Here is a 17,118-nt window from a genome sequence, read left to right as displayed (position 1 = left end):
AGTTTTCTTCTGTGGCCTGGAGTAAACATTGACATGTAAGAGACACTAAAATTGTGAGACACATAATTACCATAGGAAAGGTTAAAATCAGTTACTGCGTGGCAACAGAGAAGGAGGAAGTGAATAAATATGAGCCATGTCTGAGCCTACCTGACTTTTTCCCACATAGAGACCAGGGTGTCTGCCTTCCATACATAGCAAGAGTTTCTTGGCTTTTTCCCCCTATGCCAAATTAATTCTCTGCTGGTGATTTGCAGCTGTATTACAGACCCTTTCAGCCACCTGGATGGTCCATGGGGGCCATAACCAGTTTTCGGAATTTGGCCCGGTAAAATTATCAGACCTGATTCTCATGTACACTAAGACCATTTTACACTACACTGGTAAGGGGGTATAAGTAACAGGTGTAAATTACATTTGTATCCATTTCAAGGCTGTCAGAGAGGAGTAGAATCAACTGTATGTAAATAAGCCTCAGGCCCTTCAACTCTGACATTAGCTCTGGACCAGTTTCCACAGCTGAGGACTATGCGTTAGAGATTGAGAATTTGTCCAGGTTTGAAAGGTAATTGTGGTTGAGGCATGTCAATTTGTGATCCACAGTTGTACAAGAGGCAACACGCAACAGCTGGGAAAAGTCTGGTCACTCTCACCAAGCCTTTCTGGTGGTCTTCTGCACTTGTACTCACATATACTTCCTGAGATTGAGTGATGGCTAATGTATTCACTGAGCCTTCAGTGTTTGACATTGGCTATAAGATAATGGATGGGGAATGTGTCAGTGCTCTTTGCCTAGTGAGATTTTGATAATAAACTCTGGATATGTATTCGTTTGTGTTGTGTTACATTTCTTGCATGCATTGTGGTGATATTCACTGTTGGGCTGAGGATAAGCTTTTGTGACGCTGTCTATTTTGGGTACCAGTCTGCAGCATTGGATGCTGAGACAGCAACTCACAGTTGCTAAAATAGCTAAGCTATTAGCAGAGAGGACAGCATTTTGGATGACTCTTTTGCTGAAAAGTCTTACATGAGTGGAAGCTTTTTCTAACAAGAAAGCATAAATACAGAGTCATAATAGCATGTGAATTCCTTGAGATATATTTACTAATTATGTGAGTCTGAAAATCTCACACAAAACAAATGTATGAAAATGAAACGGCATAATCAATCATAGGGGTTTTTTTCTAAAGCATTTTCTATTTTTAAATAAATGGGCACATTATTGACCCAATAAATAATACTCTCCAAGGAATCACTCATTATAGGAAATATATTAACATGCCATTGAAAATTTATTTAATCTCTGTTTCAAAGAAAGAAATGCATTGTTGGTGGTAGATCAGAAGCTGCAGAAACATCAAATAAATAAGCTACCAACAAACCTATTGCCATACAGAGAATTGAAATCTTCTATTTCTAGATGGAACTATATTTCTTCTTTAAATGCAAATTTGAAACTTCTTGCAGTGTTGCTCACTACGATCATCTTGCTGACAGAAAAGATCATTTAGTCTTATTCTCCTTCTGGGTGTAGATCACAGGGGTAACTTCATTTTACACTGCTGGAAAACCAGAGAAAGTGAGCCAAGAATCAAACCTTTCATTTTCTGATGGAACAGAAAGGGGAAGCTGACCTGTGACATTCAAACACTCCACTGTGCCATTTAAAAATGGTATAGGAGTGAAATCCCATTATCAGCACAGTCCGTATGCAATTATGCAGGTTGTCAATTCCTATTCTTGTTACTAAAAGATTCTCTCCAAACATGGCCCTGACCCTCTACTGGGGTAAATTGGCATTGTTCTACCTGTTAACATGCCTGTAGCAATTTATACTCACAGATCTGGTCTGTTGGATGCAAGATCTGATCATCTGTTATCTTTGTAACAGTTCTGCAATTTATGTGAAGATTGTTCAGTTTTCTCTTCCTTGACAGCCAGAAAGCTGAGACTGAAGTTTAGGTACTGCAGTAAAGTAGGGCTCGGGGAACAGTTCGGTGATATCTCTGAAACTATTAGATATATGAAAGATAATACGGCAAACGTGCATTGTGTCACACTTGGCTCTTGGAGCCTATCCATGGATGGAGGGAGAATGAGTGAGCTGGCTGTTTCCTGTAAAGGAGTCCAAACAGCCTGTATCCAGCCCTCAAGTACAGGACAGAATCCCTGTTCAGTGGTGGTTCCTCTTTCCTTCCCTGTTTTTCAACAAATTTCAGAACTTTCCAGTCTGAGTAGCCGAGGCTCTCCAGCTTCCCAGCTTCTGGCTTCCCATCAGGAAACCACATGTAGCTCTGGGGAGGCTGGAAGCAGGCTGCCAGGTTGCCAGGGAGCTGGGTAACCCAGATGCCAAGGCCTGGCTTCTGTCAAAAGCTTCAACCAAACCGACATGTTCCCATGGAACATTTCTATTCCATTGTATCAGCAGTTTCTGATGGAAAGCTGTTTTGTTGGAACACTTTCTGCCATCTCTACTCGGAAGCCTGTGTTCTGTTCCTTGCATGTATATAATACAATAGATTCTTTCATTGCCTGTTCATGACCACATGGTGCTGAGCTATGGGACATTTTATCTGGCAAATAATAAACATAGGAAGTCCAAGTTTCTGAAATTGTCAGTGGAGATCTAAAACCTGTATAAATTAAGGGGTTTGGAAAAACAGGAAAACAAGAATACAGAGGATAAAGCCAAAAGTCTTTAAGGGTCATAGAGCTCAAGGCCAGAAGGGACCACCAGATCATCTAGTCTGATGCCCTGTATATCACAGAATACCACCACCCAGCCATCCGCACACAAACCCCAAATGGAAAAACTGCCTTGACTTCATTGGGCTTTGCATCAAACCCATAATGTTATTTTAAGTGCTAGTAGAGTAATGCTGTAGTTCCAAGCATAAAAAAATTAGATGTATGACACCTAATTAGAGCAGTCAGAGGTGTGCTTGCAGAGTGTGTAGACATACGCACGCTAGCCAGCCTACCAACAGCAGTGAAGTTGTGGCAGCACGGACCTCAGTGCTGGCTAGCTGCCTAAGTACGTACCCAGGATCCTAGGCAGGCTTGTACAGAGCATGCTGAAGAATGTGCTTAATTGCTATTTTTTAAAACAATTAGTGTCTACTGCCTGTGCAACAAGACCTAGCCTGGTTAGCTCAAAGGCTGTCCAGACCTCTGTGTGGTCCACCCACTGCTGGGGAGTGTCGGGGAGGTTGGGGGGAGGGGAGAGAGAGAGACACACACTGTGCAAATGTGATTACATACTTCTAACATGTTTTTTTAAATTGTGTCAATCTCCCATTGATGGAGACTATCCCAGTAGTCAATATATTAAAATCAAAATCCGTTAATCATCTGTATAATTGTGGGACATGAAATCCACAACAGAGCTTGTTTCTTTTTATCATTGCATTTTTTTCTTAATTACGGCCTTCATGCAGAGTTGTACATAGATAAAGGGTACAGATTTTCACAGGCTGGCTGTTTCCATGAAGCTGCACAAAATGCAGGGGACATGCAGGCATCCTGAAGATTGTGACAATCCATTTCAATGGGGATTGGGTAACTATTAGTCTTTTTATCTTTTTTACAGAATGCCTTGGACAATGTACAGGTAGTTTTTTAGAAACAGTACAGTTAGAAAGGATCCTGAATAGCATTCAGATATCACTCCGAAGGGTGTATTACACATGCCTGGATTAGACAGTCCTTACTCAGCTGAAACTACTTCACGGGAAGAGGAAAGTTATGTAGGAATGTCCATGAGCTGGCAGTTGGAGAGTTCATAGGGTTGCCACCGCTCCAGGATTGTCCTGAACTCTCCAGAAATTAAAAATTCATCTTTAATTAAATATTATGTCATGTGATGAACTCTTTGTCCAACCAAAATTGGCAACCCTAGTTCCAGAGGGAAAGTCCATTATGGAAAGGAAATATGGGCTTTACAAAGTGTTAGCTGTCTCCCAATCATTGTGATGAACCCATGTTTTTGGGGCACCTGCATGCATGGTCATGGTATTTTCCCAGAGGGCCAGCCCCATGGCACTAATTCCCAGGACACACTTGCTCGCAGCATGACAATTCCCTGAGGCAAGGATTTTTTCTAGAAGATGAACAAACCAGGCAAGTAATTTATATTCCCAACTTAAACTCTGTGAAATATTATAACATCCCAGTCTCATCTGCCCGTTGTCACTGATATGCCCTTCTTTTGTGTTTTTTTCCAGGTTCAAAAGTTCCCAGATTAGCATAGGTAAGTATGTTGGTGTTTACTGCTTCCTGAAGCAATCTTTGTGTTTCAGGGCATAACTTTATCTCCAGCTGAGGTCAGGATGAAATTCACTCTTAGCATAAACTTGCTCAATTAGCCCTGGTGTACACAAGAAAGTTGCACCAGTTTATTAAACTAAAAGCTGTTTTAAAACAGTGCATACCCCAATCTGGACAGTCTCTTGTTTTGCTTTGGGTGGCTTATTTAAAATTAATTTAAACCTATTCCTGATTAATTTTAGAATAAACTGAAATAAACCTAGTTTAATCCCAAATAAAGTGTCCACACACGAGTTTGCACTGGTTTAACTTAATCAGTTTAAAATCACAACTTTAATTAACCAGTGCAACTTATGCTGGCAAACTCTAAGAAACATATTGCTGACATTTTTCTAATCTTCATCTGAAGCGTTGTCATTGATCTGTCAGACTCAAAACCCTGGTCCATTTGTCCTTTCTGGAATAACAATCCTTATGCTCCAAGTCACTAATTCTTTTTCTCTCTTCTCTCAACATTTCTCCAAATGATCAATGAACCCTTTTAGTTACATGATTACATCCCATACATAACACATTTATTCCCGTACTGAAACCTGAAAAGACTACATTTGCCTTAAAATGCAATTAAAAATTCTTTACTCAGTTTTTGCATTCAAAGAATTTTTGTTCAACACTGTAATGTTCTTAATGTTGCTTAAAAATGTATAGTTCCATTTTACTGTTATTTTCTTCCCCACCACAATTACTATTTTTTCCTTCCCAGCAATATTTCACACTATTTTTCATAATGCTATCCAGGGAACCTGTTAGCTAATCATACTTTATCTGCAAATATTTTTGGTAATGAGAACATTTGTAAGACATGTAAAATGTAACTCAATTTTCTCCTTTCTTTTTCAGCCTGCAGTTCTTGACGTTTGTAGCCACCTCGTAGCCTGTTGCTCACTGAGTGGCTTGTCTGGTTCGTCGTTCTATATCTTCAGGATGCCTTCGGCTCTGTTATACTGCAGTCTCTCCTGAAAACGTCCAGTCTTTCTGTGCTCTGAACTGGCTTTTACAGCTCTCCAGCCTTGTGGCTTCTTCAAGAATCTCTGTCTGGCTTCTTACCGTCCTCTCATCTGTTCAAATCTTGTAGAGAGCAGCTCTGCTAGCTCCCTAAATGACAATTGTGTCCTCCAGGAATCTCAGCACTCAGACTGAGATAATGGCTCCCATTCCCTTGAAACTTCAGACTTCTTGCCTTCAGAAGCTAAATGCATAATTTTCACTTTGGCTTCTGAAATAGGCCTGAGCCCATCTAGGGTGATCGGTCATCCTGCTTCTCCATGCTTTGGTGCTTCTTCCAGCCTTGGATTAGCTCCCTGGACTTGGTTCAGCTTCCAGTTCTTCTGGACACAGTAACAGAGAAACAATAAGAGCCATAACAGGACAGCAGCCTTTCTGCTTGGAACCTTAAAAATGTAACTGCCATACTACGAACACCAGATTCCAGTAGCTTCTCTATTGATTGTTGTGCCTACTCTTGCCCTTCATTCCTTGGTTAGACTGTCAATCACACTGTCTGCTCTGTCTGGAACTTTCTTATTGGGCAATGTTGTTCTTACTCTGACATTAGGTTTAGCCCTCCAAATCTACACAGCCAGAGCCCAATCCTGCAAGGTGCTGAACACCATCAGCCCTCAGTGATATGAAGGTGTGCAGCCCCTCTGAGGAGCAGTCACTTCATTAGGTTTAGTAACATTTTGGGGGTACTATTTTCATATCGTCAATGTTTAAATTACTCCTCTTTTTCTGCAAGGTGTGTCAATTAAACCTTCTCACCAGTGATGTTAAATGGCACCTCTTTCTATAATGTTAGCTGAAAACATGAAGCACTTTATATTACTACATATGCAGTGGGGCAAGTCCTGCTTTTTTGACTTCAAATGTGAGGACAGAATTTGTCCTAGTATGTTGTGCGATCGTGTAATGAAAGATGCTAGTGTAATGCATACTGTACATGCGAGGGGGCTGAAGTAAAGTCGCTGTGAAATTTACCTATGAATTTCCTGAGCTTTGAGTAATTAAAAACTCGTACCTAATATTGCCTTAATGTACTTATTTGAGGGGGGGGCTTGCTCACATTATACCTAGGTATGTGTTTAAACTCTGCAATTTGTGACACTGAATATAACAGATAAGGAAACAGTACCAGACACTCAGTGGTGCGTCTAACCATGTTTCCTCAATGTTCTTAGAACCACCTCCTCTCCCTTCTCTCTGCATGACCCCTGCGGATCGAGGCCTTTGCAAAGCCAATGAGAAAAGATTCTTCTATGATCACTCAACAGGAAAATGCCATCCATTTAGCTACAGTGGGTGTGGTGGGAATGAAAATAATTTCACTTCCAAAAACTCATGTCTGAGGACCTGTAAGAAAGGTAGGGAAATCAACAGAGCAAAGAGGTTAAGATTCTGCTGTCCAGAGCCTGAACATTTCATGCAAGTGGGTATGCTGAAATATAACAATGAAAAGATAACAAAAACGTGCTATGATTCCAGCAAAGACTTGCATATTAGATGTTTTATAATTGATCAAATAAAATACGCCTATATTACAACAAACATTTAAGCAGTTGCTCGATCCATTAAATTCAGCAAACGATTATCTCCACAGCACAGTATGTTGTAATGTTAATTGGAATTACATGTGTGCATCAAGAAGAGAATACGGCCTTCTTTTAGTAAAGCGTTTAAGCACGTGATTCACTTTCAGCCTGTAAGTAGTTCTGTTCCGTTGAAATTAATAGGACAAACTCACATGATGAAAGCACTTTACTGAATCAGGGTCTTAAGGCCAGATTTTCAAAGGTGTTTAGGCACCTAAAAATCCACATAGGTGCTTCTGAAATTCCCAATAGGTAACTAACTTCTCTTGATTGCTAACTTGCTTAACCACTTTTAAACATCCCTCTAGGTCAGTGGTTCTTAACCTAGGGTGGACGCACCCCCTGGGGGTCCAAGATGCCCTTTCTGGGGGTGCAAGACATGCCAGATTTTTTTTAGAAGGTAAATCATCGAAAACACAAATTAAGCACAGGCACATAAGTACAACTACTTTATTTCATCAAACCTAGGTGTTCGTTAAAAAATGTATAATGTTAATAATTACAGTAATATACAAACAAAAAATATATCTAGGTTTAAAGAACTGACCTACTTCAACGATTTTAGATAAGGGGTGCGAGAACATATTTTGCGAGCCCAAGGTGTGCAGGCTGCAGTAAAGGTTAAGAACCACAGCTCTATCCTCATCTTTAAGAACCTAAATACCTTTGAAAATCTGGTTCTAAATGCTTAGCTGTTATAAAATCCAGACATATTTAATACCATGCTGTGCCAACAAGCCCCAACTGCACCAGGTAGCAAGGGATCAGTTTTGTAAAATCAACTCGCTTTTGGGTTTGCTCCTTTGTCACTGTGGGAAAGAAGTGCTGATGTGAAATCTCAAGACTCTTACACAAGTTTATTCTGTCTCTGTCTTCCCTTCCTGAACACTGGAGTAAATAGGAGAGCATACTTCCCCCCATATTGTAACATGGCTCCCTATGTTCACAATCAGCATAATAATAATGGTGGTAAAGCAATCTTCACTGGAACAAATAAAATGGGGATGCTCCAATCAATGTGATTTCGGGACAAGACATCCACTTTACTGCCTGTGCACAAAGGGCCAAATTGTGCATTCAGATACACATGTGAAAGTCAGCCCTATACAGAAGGTGAGCGCAAACCCTATGCACTGCTGAAGCCCTCCAAATAGGGCATCAATGTGAGACTTATGTGGCACAGGGCCTCGTGTTGATCTCTGTACAGGGATGAATTTCACCCATTGACTTCATTAGAAGTTTCATGTGTGGCTCTCAGAGCAGAATTTGTTCCATAGAACATCTACCTTACAGCAGAATATTGCAGGTTTTTTTTTCAAAAGATTGGAGTCATTAAGAAATATTAGGCCGAATTCTGCTGTCACTGATCCAGCTCTCATTACAGGCAATGGGACTCTTGCCATTGACTATAGTGGGCTTTGGATCAGGGCCACTTACAGTGCTGTAAATCAGAGTTAACTCCTTTTTAGAGTCAATGGAGTTACACCAGTGTATGTAAGAGCTGAATCAGGCCCATGATCCCAGCTGATCGCACACATTCTGCTTTAAGCTACACCAGTGTAAATCTGTAGTAACTCTAGTATGGAAGTACACAGGTGTAACAGAAAGCAGAATCTGGTCCTTCTTTATTTTCATATGATATGGATGTCTTATTTGGTACAGTGTGTAAAATTAATTTTTGTTTGCCATTAGGTTTCAGTAAAAAACAAGGACGAAGAAGCTTAATGAAAAACAAGCGAAAAAGAAAGAAACAGCTGTTGAAGCTGACGGAAGATGAAATCATCATTGAAAGGATATAACTTCCGCTTTTTTAAAAGAGAAATGTGAAGTACTCCATTATCTTTTATCTGTGAACGAAAGCATTAACAACAGCATTTTTAAACTCCTTACTGTACCGATCATTTGATTATGCATTATTGGGCGGCTTATCTATTTTGTTTTGTATTCCTCATTCATGTGTGCTAAGCGATCAGCATTTAATTTTTTTTCGGATAAACATAGTTAAAAATGCAGTTTGGCAATGTACACTCGCCAACGGAGCTGAAGCAGGACAAAACAGACTGTGGGTGTGTATCTGAGCCACAATGATTCAGAGATCAGGCAGGCTTCACTTAGTCTGTTTTATTGTCTTGTTTGTCTTCCTCTGGAAACTTTCTTCTCGAAAGGAAGTAAAATGCTTTTTATATAGGAGCATGAATAATTAATTCCTGAATACAGATAAAAGGCTATTGCTAAAAAGAGACACTGGGCCTGATTCTGATCTCATTTATTATATATTCTGTAAACCAGGTCTTAACTCTGCTGGAGTCCATGGAGCCAGACTGGTGTAAATGGGGTGTAAGATCAGAGTTAATCCCACTAAGACCACAAAGAGAATATTCAAGTCATAAACAGGTGGAGAAATGTCACTGTGGATCTTCACAAAGCCCAAAGTATATCAGGGACACAGAGCTCTACAGTTGAAGTCATCAAGCCTCACCTTGTTGTGGCAATGGAGACATGGCTGGCAAGATAATAGTTCCCAGTAAAGCAAGTCTATCTTTGTCTATTTAAAGACAAAACAAAAAATTGTAAGCAAGTTGGTCACTTTAAAGATCTCATGACATGTCCTGTCCCTCTGAAAATATAATAGATGCTGGATAGGTTTGGGCTGTTTTTTTTGTTTGTTTGTTTTGTTTTTTAAAAAGAGTATTTATCATTTCCATATGTTTTGCTTTGAATACAATGTCTTTGTGCCACATGGCAATAAAGGCTTGGCATATATAAAAGTGAGCTGGTTTTCAGAATACTTATCTTAATTGATATGGCCCTACTTCCATGATATGTGAGCCCATCACACTCTTAAATGTATCTATCTTTCCTCACTATACTTTGAGCCATAGGAAATTGCTCTTATCACTGATTTACAGACAGGGAATTGAAACAGAGAGAGAAACTAAAGGCCAGATTTTTGAAGGTATTTTGGTGCCTAAAAATGTAGATAGATACTTTGAAAAATCCCAGTAGCTGCCTATCTGCATTTTTAGGCACCAAAATACTTGACCCTATGTGACAGACTGGTTCAAGTCACACAGAAAATTGTTGCAGAAAAAGGAACTGAACCTATATCTGCTATGTACAAGGATAGTATCTCAGCCACTGAACCATCCTTCTGTCTAGTATGAGTTGTCTGAGTGATTTCAGAAGCCTATACTTTTTGTATTATTTGTCCTCTGCTACATTTTGTGCTACTCAGCCTGCTTTGAAAAATACTTCTAGGACTGAAATATTCGCTGAAAAATATGATGCCTTATTCTTGTATCTTATATAAACCTCTGTGAGGAGCAAAGAATCATAATGTGATAACCGCTTGACTGGACCAAATTGAGCTCTTCTTCACCAGTGTAAATCCAGAATAACTCCAATAACTAGTGAAGATCAATAGTGTCGTTTCTCCCCACGTGTAATTTGTTTTATGGTACTAATGGGTCTGATTCTGATCTCACTTACTGCAGTTCAAAGTCTACACTGGGGTAACTGACAGCATAACTTGCCCCAGCAATCACATTATGACTGTACTCCTCAGTCCCAGTGAAGCATGTTAGGATCTTTGGATGAAAGATTCAGTAAAAATGTTAGTTTTTATTTTAACGTATACTCGGAAAATCAGATGAAAATATGTTAAATCAAACCTAGAATGAGAAACATATTCAGTATTATATAAGGAAACTTAGACATAAATTGTGCAGATTATTAACTGCATTGTATTGGAGCAGATAACTTTATTAGACAACTGGGCAAGTTAGTAATGATAAGTGCAGTTAGAAGACCTGATCTTGCACGGTTACTCAGACGAAACTCCCATTGGCCTGGTTCTCACTTACGCTATGGGCCATTATAGCACTCTGGCAATATCATTTATACTCCCTTTAAGGCACCATTACACTGCCAGAACAGTATAAAGGGGCCCTAGTGTAAATGAGCATCAGGCCCCTATTCTTTAGTAGTAAGAGTACGGTTCTCAAACTAGCAACAATTCTAAAATGGATTTGCATTATCCATTCTTAGGGAAAATCTTTTCTTTTTCATCAAGTCTGCTCCATGGCTGCCATTGCAATCCCAGGGTGTCACCATTTGCAATGTTGAGACTGTAAAGGAGCTTAAAGTAATGGGACCTTCAGTAGTATGTAAATCAGACAAATATTGGTTTCACCTATTACTTCATGTACTAAGAAAACCTATTGCAAGTGGATTAATTGTGTATGCTTCTTCTTCAATCCAAAACATTGCTACTAAAGTGAAAGCTGAAATCAGACTTTCACTTTATGCAAAACCCTGTCTTTACTGTATGGTTTTTATAAAAGTGCAAATCTGCTAAATATTGTTTGCAATGTTATTAGCCCTGTTGTCTTTTACTGTAATAACCATGAGTTTCATGAAACATTGTTCTCTTTTTATCCATGCATTTGTTTCTGTATGGTAATCTGGATTTTGTAGCATAGTAATAAATGGAAAAATTTATGTTGGTGTTTTCTTATAATGCAAAATATTCTCTTAAAAGCTTCATAATTAAATGGCTCAATTTGGCAGAACATCAATTTGATTAGTTCACACCACTAACAAGACAATGCAGGAATTGTTTACATTTTAAATCTATTTTTCCCTTCTGCCCAAATAAGGAGAGTGGCTATTCACTTGGGAAAGTGATCCAGATAAAGGATCCACTCCTGGATTGTACGGTGCTTATTACTGTGAGTAGCCCCACTGAAGGGATCACCATGGATCAGCCTGCAGGTAAGAGGATGGGCAGTTGACAGAGGGCAGCCCAAGGAAGGAGTGAGTGGGTATGAAGTATTGTTGACACCCCCTCTTCCCTTGGGCCTTGGCTTGCCACTGATTCCCCCAGGGGATTGGAGTATTGTGCTCATTATGGGGAGTTAAAGCCAACACCACTTCCTGTGTGATGCACCACGTCATAAAAAACACTATGTGCAGCGGTAAGTACTTGCAGGATTGGTCTGTCTATGGTAAAAATAGCAACAAGCTTTTTTAAAAAGATGAAATATTTTAAATATACAAAACTGGTCCTGTTTTCTGAAGCGTTGAACCCATGAAGCCTCTGCCTCTCCGCTTGAAACAAGATCACTTCATTCTCCTCCCTTCTCTGCCCCAAGGAATCCTGACATCAGGTTTCCTCAGCTGCTGACTGTCCACAGAACCCTGCTTAAAGGGACATTCCCTCTACAGGATGAAGGGGAGGGAAAGGTGGTCATTTGGCATGTTAAAGTCTACTGTAACCTGGGGCTATCTTTCATTTATGCCCGGAGCTCTGCAGTGTTGGTGGGGGGTGATGTCCACCTGCTTCTCTCCAGCCTGATTTTTGCTCCCATATCAACCCCCCCCCCAACCCCCCATGTGCAGATCAACAGTGCATGCCACACTGTTTAGAGACCGGCCCATTGTTATTAGAATTGTATTAATGATAAGATTACATTTATTGTGCTTCTTTCATACTGAAGAGGATCCTTTGCTGCTTTACAAACCATATCTATGAGAACATTGCAGTAGGTAAGCAAAATAAGGGCTGTGTGTGAAGACCACACTGTGCACCACAGGAGGAGAGGGTACAGAGATGGTATGAAGCTCAATGTGGTGTTCTTCCACAGTCCAGGGTGATTCCCATGGTTGGCATAAATTACAGCAGCCTGGAGAATTTGACTCTTAAGTGTTCTCCATTGGAAAGAAGAGCAATGAATTGAAGAGTAGGATCAATAATGTTAAGTGACTCAGCAGTATCCAGTGTTTCCATCCAGAAAAAGGAGTTGAGCATTATCAGACAGACAGGTATTGCACAGCTGGGGTGAAATCCTGGCCTCATAGAAGTCAATGGCAAAACTCCCCTTGATTGCAATAGGACCAGGATTTCACCCCAGAAGAATGTGAACCATCTGTCTTTGAATGTGCAGGATTTGGGCATGCATCAGTCATCTGGGAAGTGTAACTACAGTTCCCCTCCACCTATCCTGTTTCGTTAAGCCGTAAGAGCTAGTATTTCATCTTTTAAAAAATCTTTCTTCACATCCCATTTAACATAGGAAAAGACTCATGTTCCCACAAAGTAATCCCTTAGTGGCTATTTATCCTTCCGAGGGAAAGCCACTACAGCCTGATCTGTCTGTCCCCTGATATAATCCACAGCAGAGCTTCCTTTCATTCTCCTTTCTCTCATTCACACAGCGCCTCTTCCTCTGCTCACTGTGATACCCTCAGAGCAACTAAACTCAGAGTAATCAACTGTGATGAAGTGGGTATGTTCTTACTGTTTTGTCTGAATACTGTGTGTGCCTCAGTTTCCCTTATGTGTTATTCAAGTATCTGAGTGGTGGGACAAGGGTGTGTGATCATTGCAGAGACCCCTAAGGGCAGGTGTGACTGCCAACTGTCTGCCTGGGCACAGAGGGAATGGTATCCTGTATCTGTATCCTGGTAACTGATAGCCAAGGATACAGAGCCAGTTGGAGGAGATGGAAAACAAAGTGAGACATGCAGGCCAGGTGACCTGTTTACCCAGGAAAGAGACAAAGTAAAGAGATGGGCAGCAGCTCGTGACTGAGGCTGGCTGCTGGAAGCTGGTCAGTCTCCTGGTTTGGAACTCAGGGGATAGCCCAGGGTTTCCCCCAAGATGGAATTTTCTGAATCTTCCTGCTTTCTGTACTAACAAGATCTGTTCTGTGCTGTGTTCCCATCAACTAATAAACTCTTCTGTTTTCCAACGCTGGCTGAGAGTCACCTCTGACTGCAGAGTTGGGGTGCATGGCCCTTTGGGGGGTGTAAGGCTTCCCCAGGTGTCCCATCCAGGTGGACTCGCTGCAGGATGCTCACTGTGTGAACAGGGGTGCTGAATGCTCCAGGGTCAGACCCAGGAACAGGCTTCTTGCCCTGGTTAGAATGTGCTCTGAGGGAAAACACACTGCACTAGAATCATGCCTGACTTCATTCAGAGCTGTTTCAGAGCACCAGCACTGTGACTCTGTGACACCAACAGGTTACACTTGCTCCACAAAGACAATTAAAAGTGAAGGATGAATCTTTATTGGATAACAGAGTTGGTTGGATGGAAGAAATAAAGGGATCTAGGCCAAGGTTACAAAAATCAGAGAACTGAATGCTATATCTTAGTGACACCAATAACCATATTCCTGGCATTGAATATAGTTCATCAATTCCTTTCTTTAGCCAGAATCCATTCAGATTATTTTGAAGGAAACTTAGACTGTGTTCAGAACTTTCATTTTCTTTTCACTTCTTAATTCTCTTAATATACTCACCCCATCACGTTTACTACTCTTCTAATCTGTATTCCCTTTCCTCCATTCTACTTATTTTTCTCTTAGTTTTCTTCTCTCTCCAGCTTTTTCCCTCTGTTCCACCCATTCCTTTTTCCACTGCCATCACACCTGCTTTAAGAACCAGTACATTTCTTTAAATTTTAATAAGATGTCTGCCCTTCCAGATTCAATGTGTTCCTGCATATTAACCTGCAAGTCAATTTTGTTCCTCACAGCTATTTCCTTAAGGTGTTATCATCATTTTAAAATTGGGTTAGTTTAAAAATAAAATGAAATGTAGATAGATCTCAGGAAATAATTAATGAAAATTCTCATGCTTTGTTTCTATAAAACTGGGTACATTAGAGATCAGTGAACTTCAAAGAGTTTGGAGGGTTTCTTTGAGAAAGTACCCATGTTGTATCCATAACCTTTTCTGAACATACAGCAGAGCATTTCGTCTGCAAAACAAATCTGGAAATCTATCAAAAATAGTCTCTCGTTGGTCTAGAGGTAGCTCATAGTTTTAATCAGGAAGAAAATAACATGTGAACAGCATGTGTTTGGTCTTAGTATTTCTGCTCATGACTAGAACCAGAAAATGCCTAAAAATGGGTGGGGAAGAAAGTTACCTGAACTTTTTTCAAACCTCATTCATGTTCACATTGTGTTTGGCCTAACAAGTTGTATAATTTCTTATATTATCGGAAGTGGTCTGTGCAGCCCCTTCCATCAGCTATGTTTTAGTCATTCAAACTATGAAATGAAAACTGATGTTTAAATGATGTATGGGTGAATGCTGAACACTAGATGGCAGCTTTACACTGCACATATCATAGTCTTCTAGGTAGCTAGAGAGTAATGTTTCCCCTGCCCCGGTTTAAAAAGGTTTTCTCCAGTATAGTTCATAGCTGTTAACATGCTATAAAAACTTGCTTGTATCTTGTTTCTTATGCTTGGTTGATTCACATAGTGTTATTACTCCATATGTTTTGGCAGAAGAGCTCTGGATTAGCAAATCTTTGGTGCACAAACCTTTTCTGTTTCACTTACTATATAATGGTAGGGTCACAAAACTCTTTTGGCTGCTCAGATTTATGTTTAAACCTCAGACCTGATGATCCAAGATTTTTCCTATCAAGTTAATCTGGATCATCACGTCTTGGGTGTAGTCATAAGGCTGAGACCCTTGACAGATTTTGATGGTCCTACCACATTTATAGTAAGGTAAACATTGCTGGAGCATTTCATTTAAAAAAATGGTAGGAAAGAACATTATTTGCCAAAGAGAAATTGTGAATTTTAGAGGTGTTCAGGTAATAAAATACTCACTTCTTTGTCTACTACTCTGTGTCCATGGACAATTCTGCTTGCTTGGGTTAGTGTGCAGTATTGCTTCCCAAAAAGAAAGAATGAAAAGATCAATCTACATAACTACAGTACTAATTATTATTTTCCGGTGTGTTTTGCATAGATATTTATCATGACCAAGAACTAATTTCACATCAATGTTCAGGTTCAGATTGCTTCTCCTTATTTTCTCGCTCTTTATAGCCCAGCAGTGCTGCTAGAGAACAGGGTCTAGACACTTCCATATTTCCATGATACCACTTCCTTTTAAAACTATAAGCCAGTTTTACACTAGGGTAAGGCCATTGTCCTGAGTGGAGTTACTCTTGATTTACATAAGTGTGAGTTCAGAATCAGACCCAGCGTCTTGTTTATTTTTGCTTGCATTGGCCAGTAATTTAGCATATCAATTCTTAGTCTGAGTGTGTTTTGTTTAAAAAGACATACATTGATCGTACTTTATTCTTGAACAATTCTCACATTAAGACCTCTGCAGCATTTAGACACAAATGAGTCAGATGACCGTTAAAGTCCCAATCCTGCAAATACTTATCTCATGAGTATCTTTACACAGGTGTGTGGTTTCATTCAATTCAATCGCACTACTTGTGTGTGACAGTTAGCAGGATTGGAGTCTAAGACTTCTTGAGCTCCCATTTGTTTTGGATTACAGCAATGTCATTTACATTTTCAAAATATCTATTGATTTGGGAAGCCTACAGGTTTGGGTGGCCAGTTTAGTATACCTTAAATAGGCTTGATATTTTGAGGACAAGTCATCAGCATCTCAGAAAGTCACATGCCTGTTCCAAAATCTATTGAAGTTAGTGGAAAGATTTACATTAACCTTTGACTCAAGTTCTAAACTCATATGTTCTCAAGAATTCTCAAGCGGGGCAACCAAAAATTAACATTTCTGAGATCACTAGCCACTTTGGAAAATGTAGGTCTGAATTCTGTCTAGCAATGATTCACATGGCCAATTTTATTTTAATTTACCTTGATATTTTCTCTTGCACTCATGCAATCTCAGTTTTATTTTATTTTATTTTTTATTTTTTGCAACTGAAAAAAAAAAAGGGGGGGGTGAGACAGTAACAGCCTGGTAGTTTTAATTTAATATTTGTCTGCATGTGGAGATTTGATTCTGATCTTTAACATAATTTTATTCTTCAAATATTAAACTATTTCTGGGTATGTCTTCTCAGCACTTAACAGTCAAATGCCTAGAGCAACATACAGTGCTGTCATCTGTAGAAAGGATTCCGTCAGAGACGGTCAGGTCACTGAGGTAGTAAGGAATAATGCAGCTATTGTCTTACATTCTTTGTTTATAAGTAAAGATTTAGGTTGGTTTATTTATCTCGAACTTGTTTTAAACTGGGCATGCTCCACTGAGTGGATATGTGAAAAAACAAGCAATTAAGCCCCCTTTTTGGAACAGAATGAATATTTTCAGATTCACTTCAAGGCACTAGTTTATCTGGATGGCAAGTTTCAACAGATCTCAGTGAAGGTGAAAGTAAACTAGCTTTCACTAGGAA

At 39.8% G+C, this 17,118-nt stretch overlaps 1 protein-coding gene across 9 annotated transcripts in view; it reads left to right on the top strand.

Annotated features, from left to right (window-relative positions):
- The window catches only part of TFPI (tissue factor pathway inhibitor), a 243,495-nt gene extending 232,078 nt beyond the window's left edge, over positions 1-11,417 (top strand). For 4 of the 9 annotated variants that reach the window (XM_043524804.1, XM_043524805.1, XM_027832019.3 and 1 more), the window contains 2 exons: positions 6,507-6,689; positions 8,610-11,417. In XM_043524804.1, coding sequence (XP_043380739.1) covers positions 6,507-6,689; positions 8,610-8,716 — 290 coding nt within the window. In that variant the 3' untranslated portion in view covers positions 8,717-11,417. Of the gene's footprint in view, positions 1-603; positions 828-6,506; positions 6,690-8,609 lie in introns of those variants that run through there. The other 5 variants (XM_043524808.1, XM_037912253.2, XM_043524807.1 and 2 more) reach the window with 2 other exon arrangements.
- The last annotated feature ends 5,701 nt before the right edge of the window (positions 11,418-17,118 follow it).

This window comes from Chelonia mydas, chromosome 11 (assembly GCF_015237465.2).
Source record: "Chelonia mydas isolate rCheMyd1 chromosome 11, rCheMyd1.pri.v2, whole genome shotgun sequence".
Taxonomy (NCBI): Eukaryota; Metazoa; Chordata; order Testudines; family Cheloniidae; genus Chelonia; species Chelonia mydas.
Note: the sequence above shows the minus strand (reverse complement) of the source record. Positions and strands in the feature narration are given on the sequence as shown.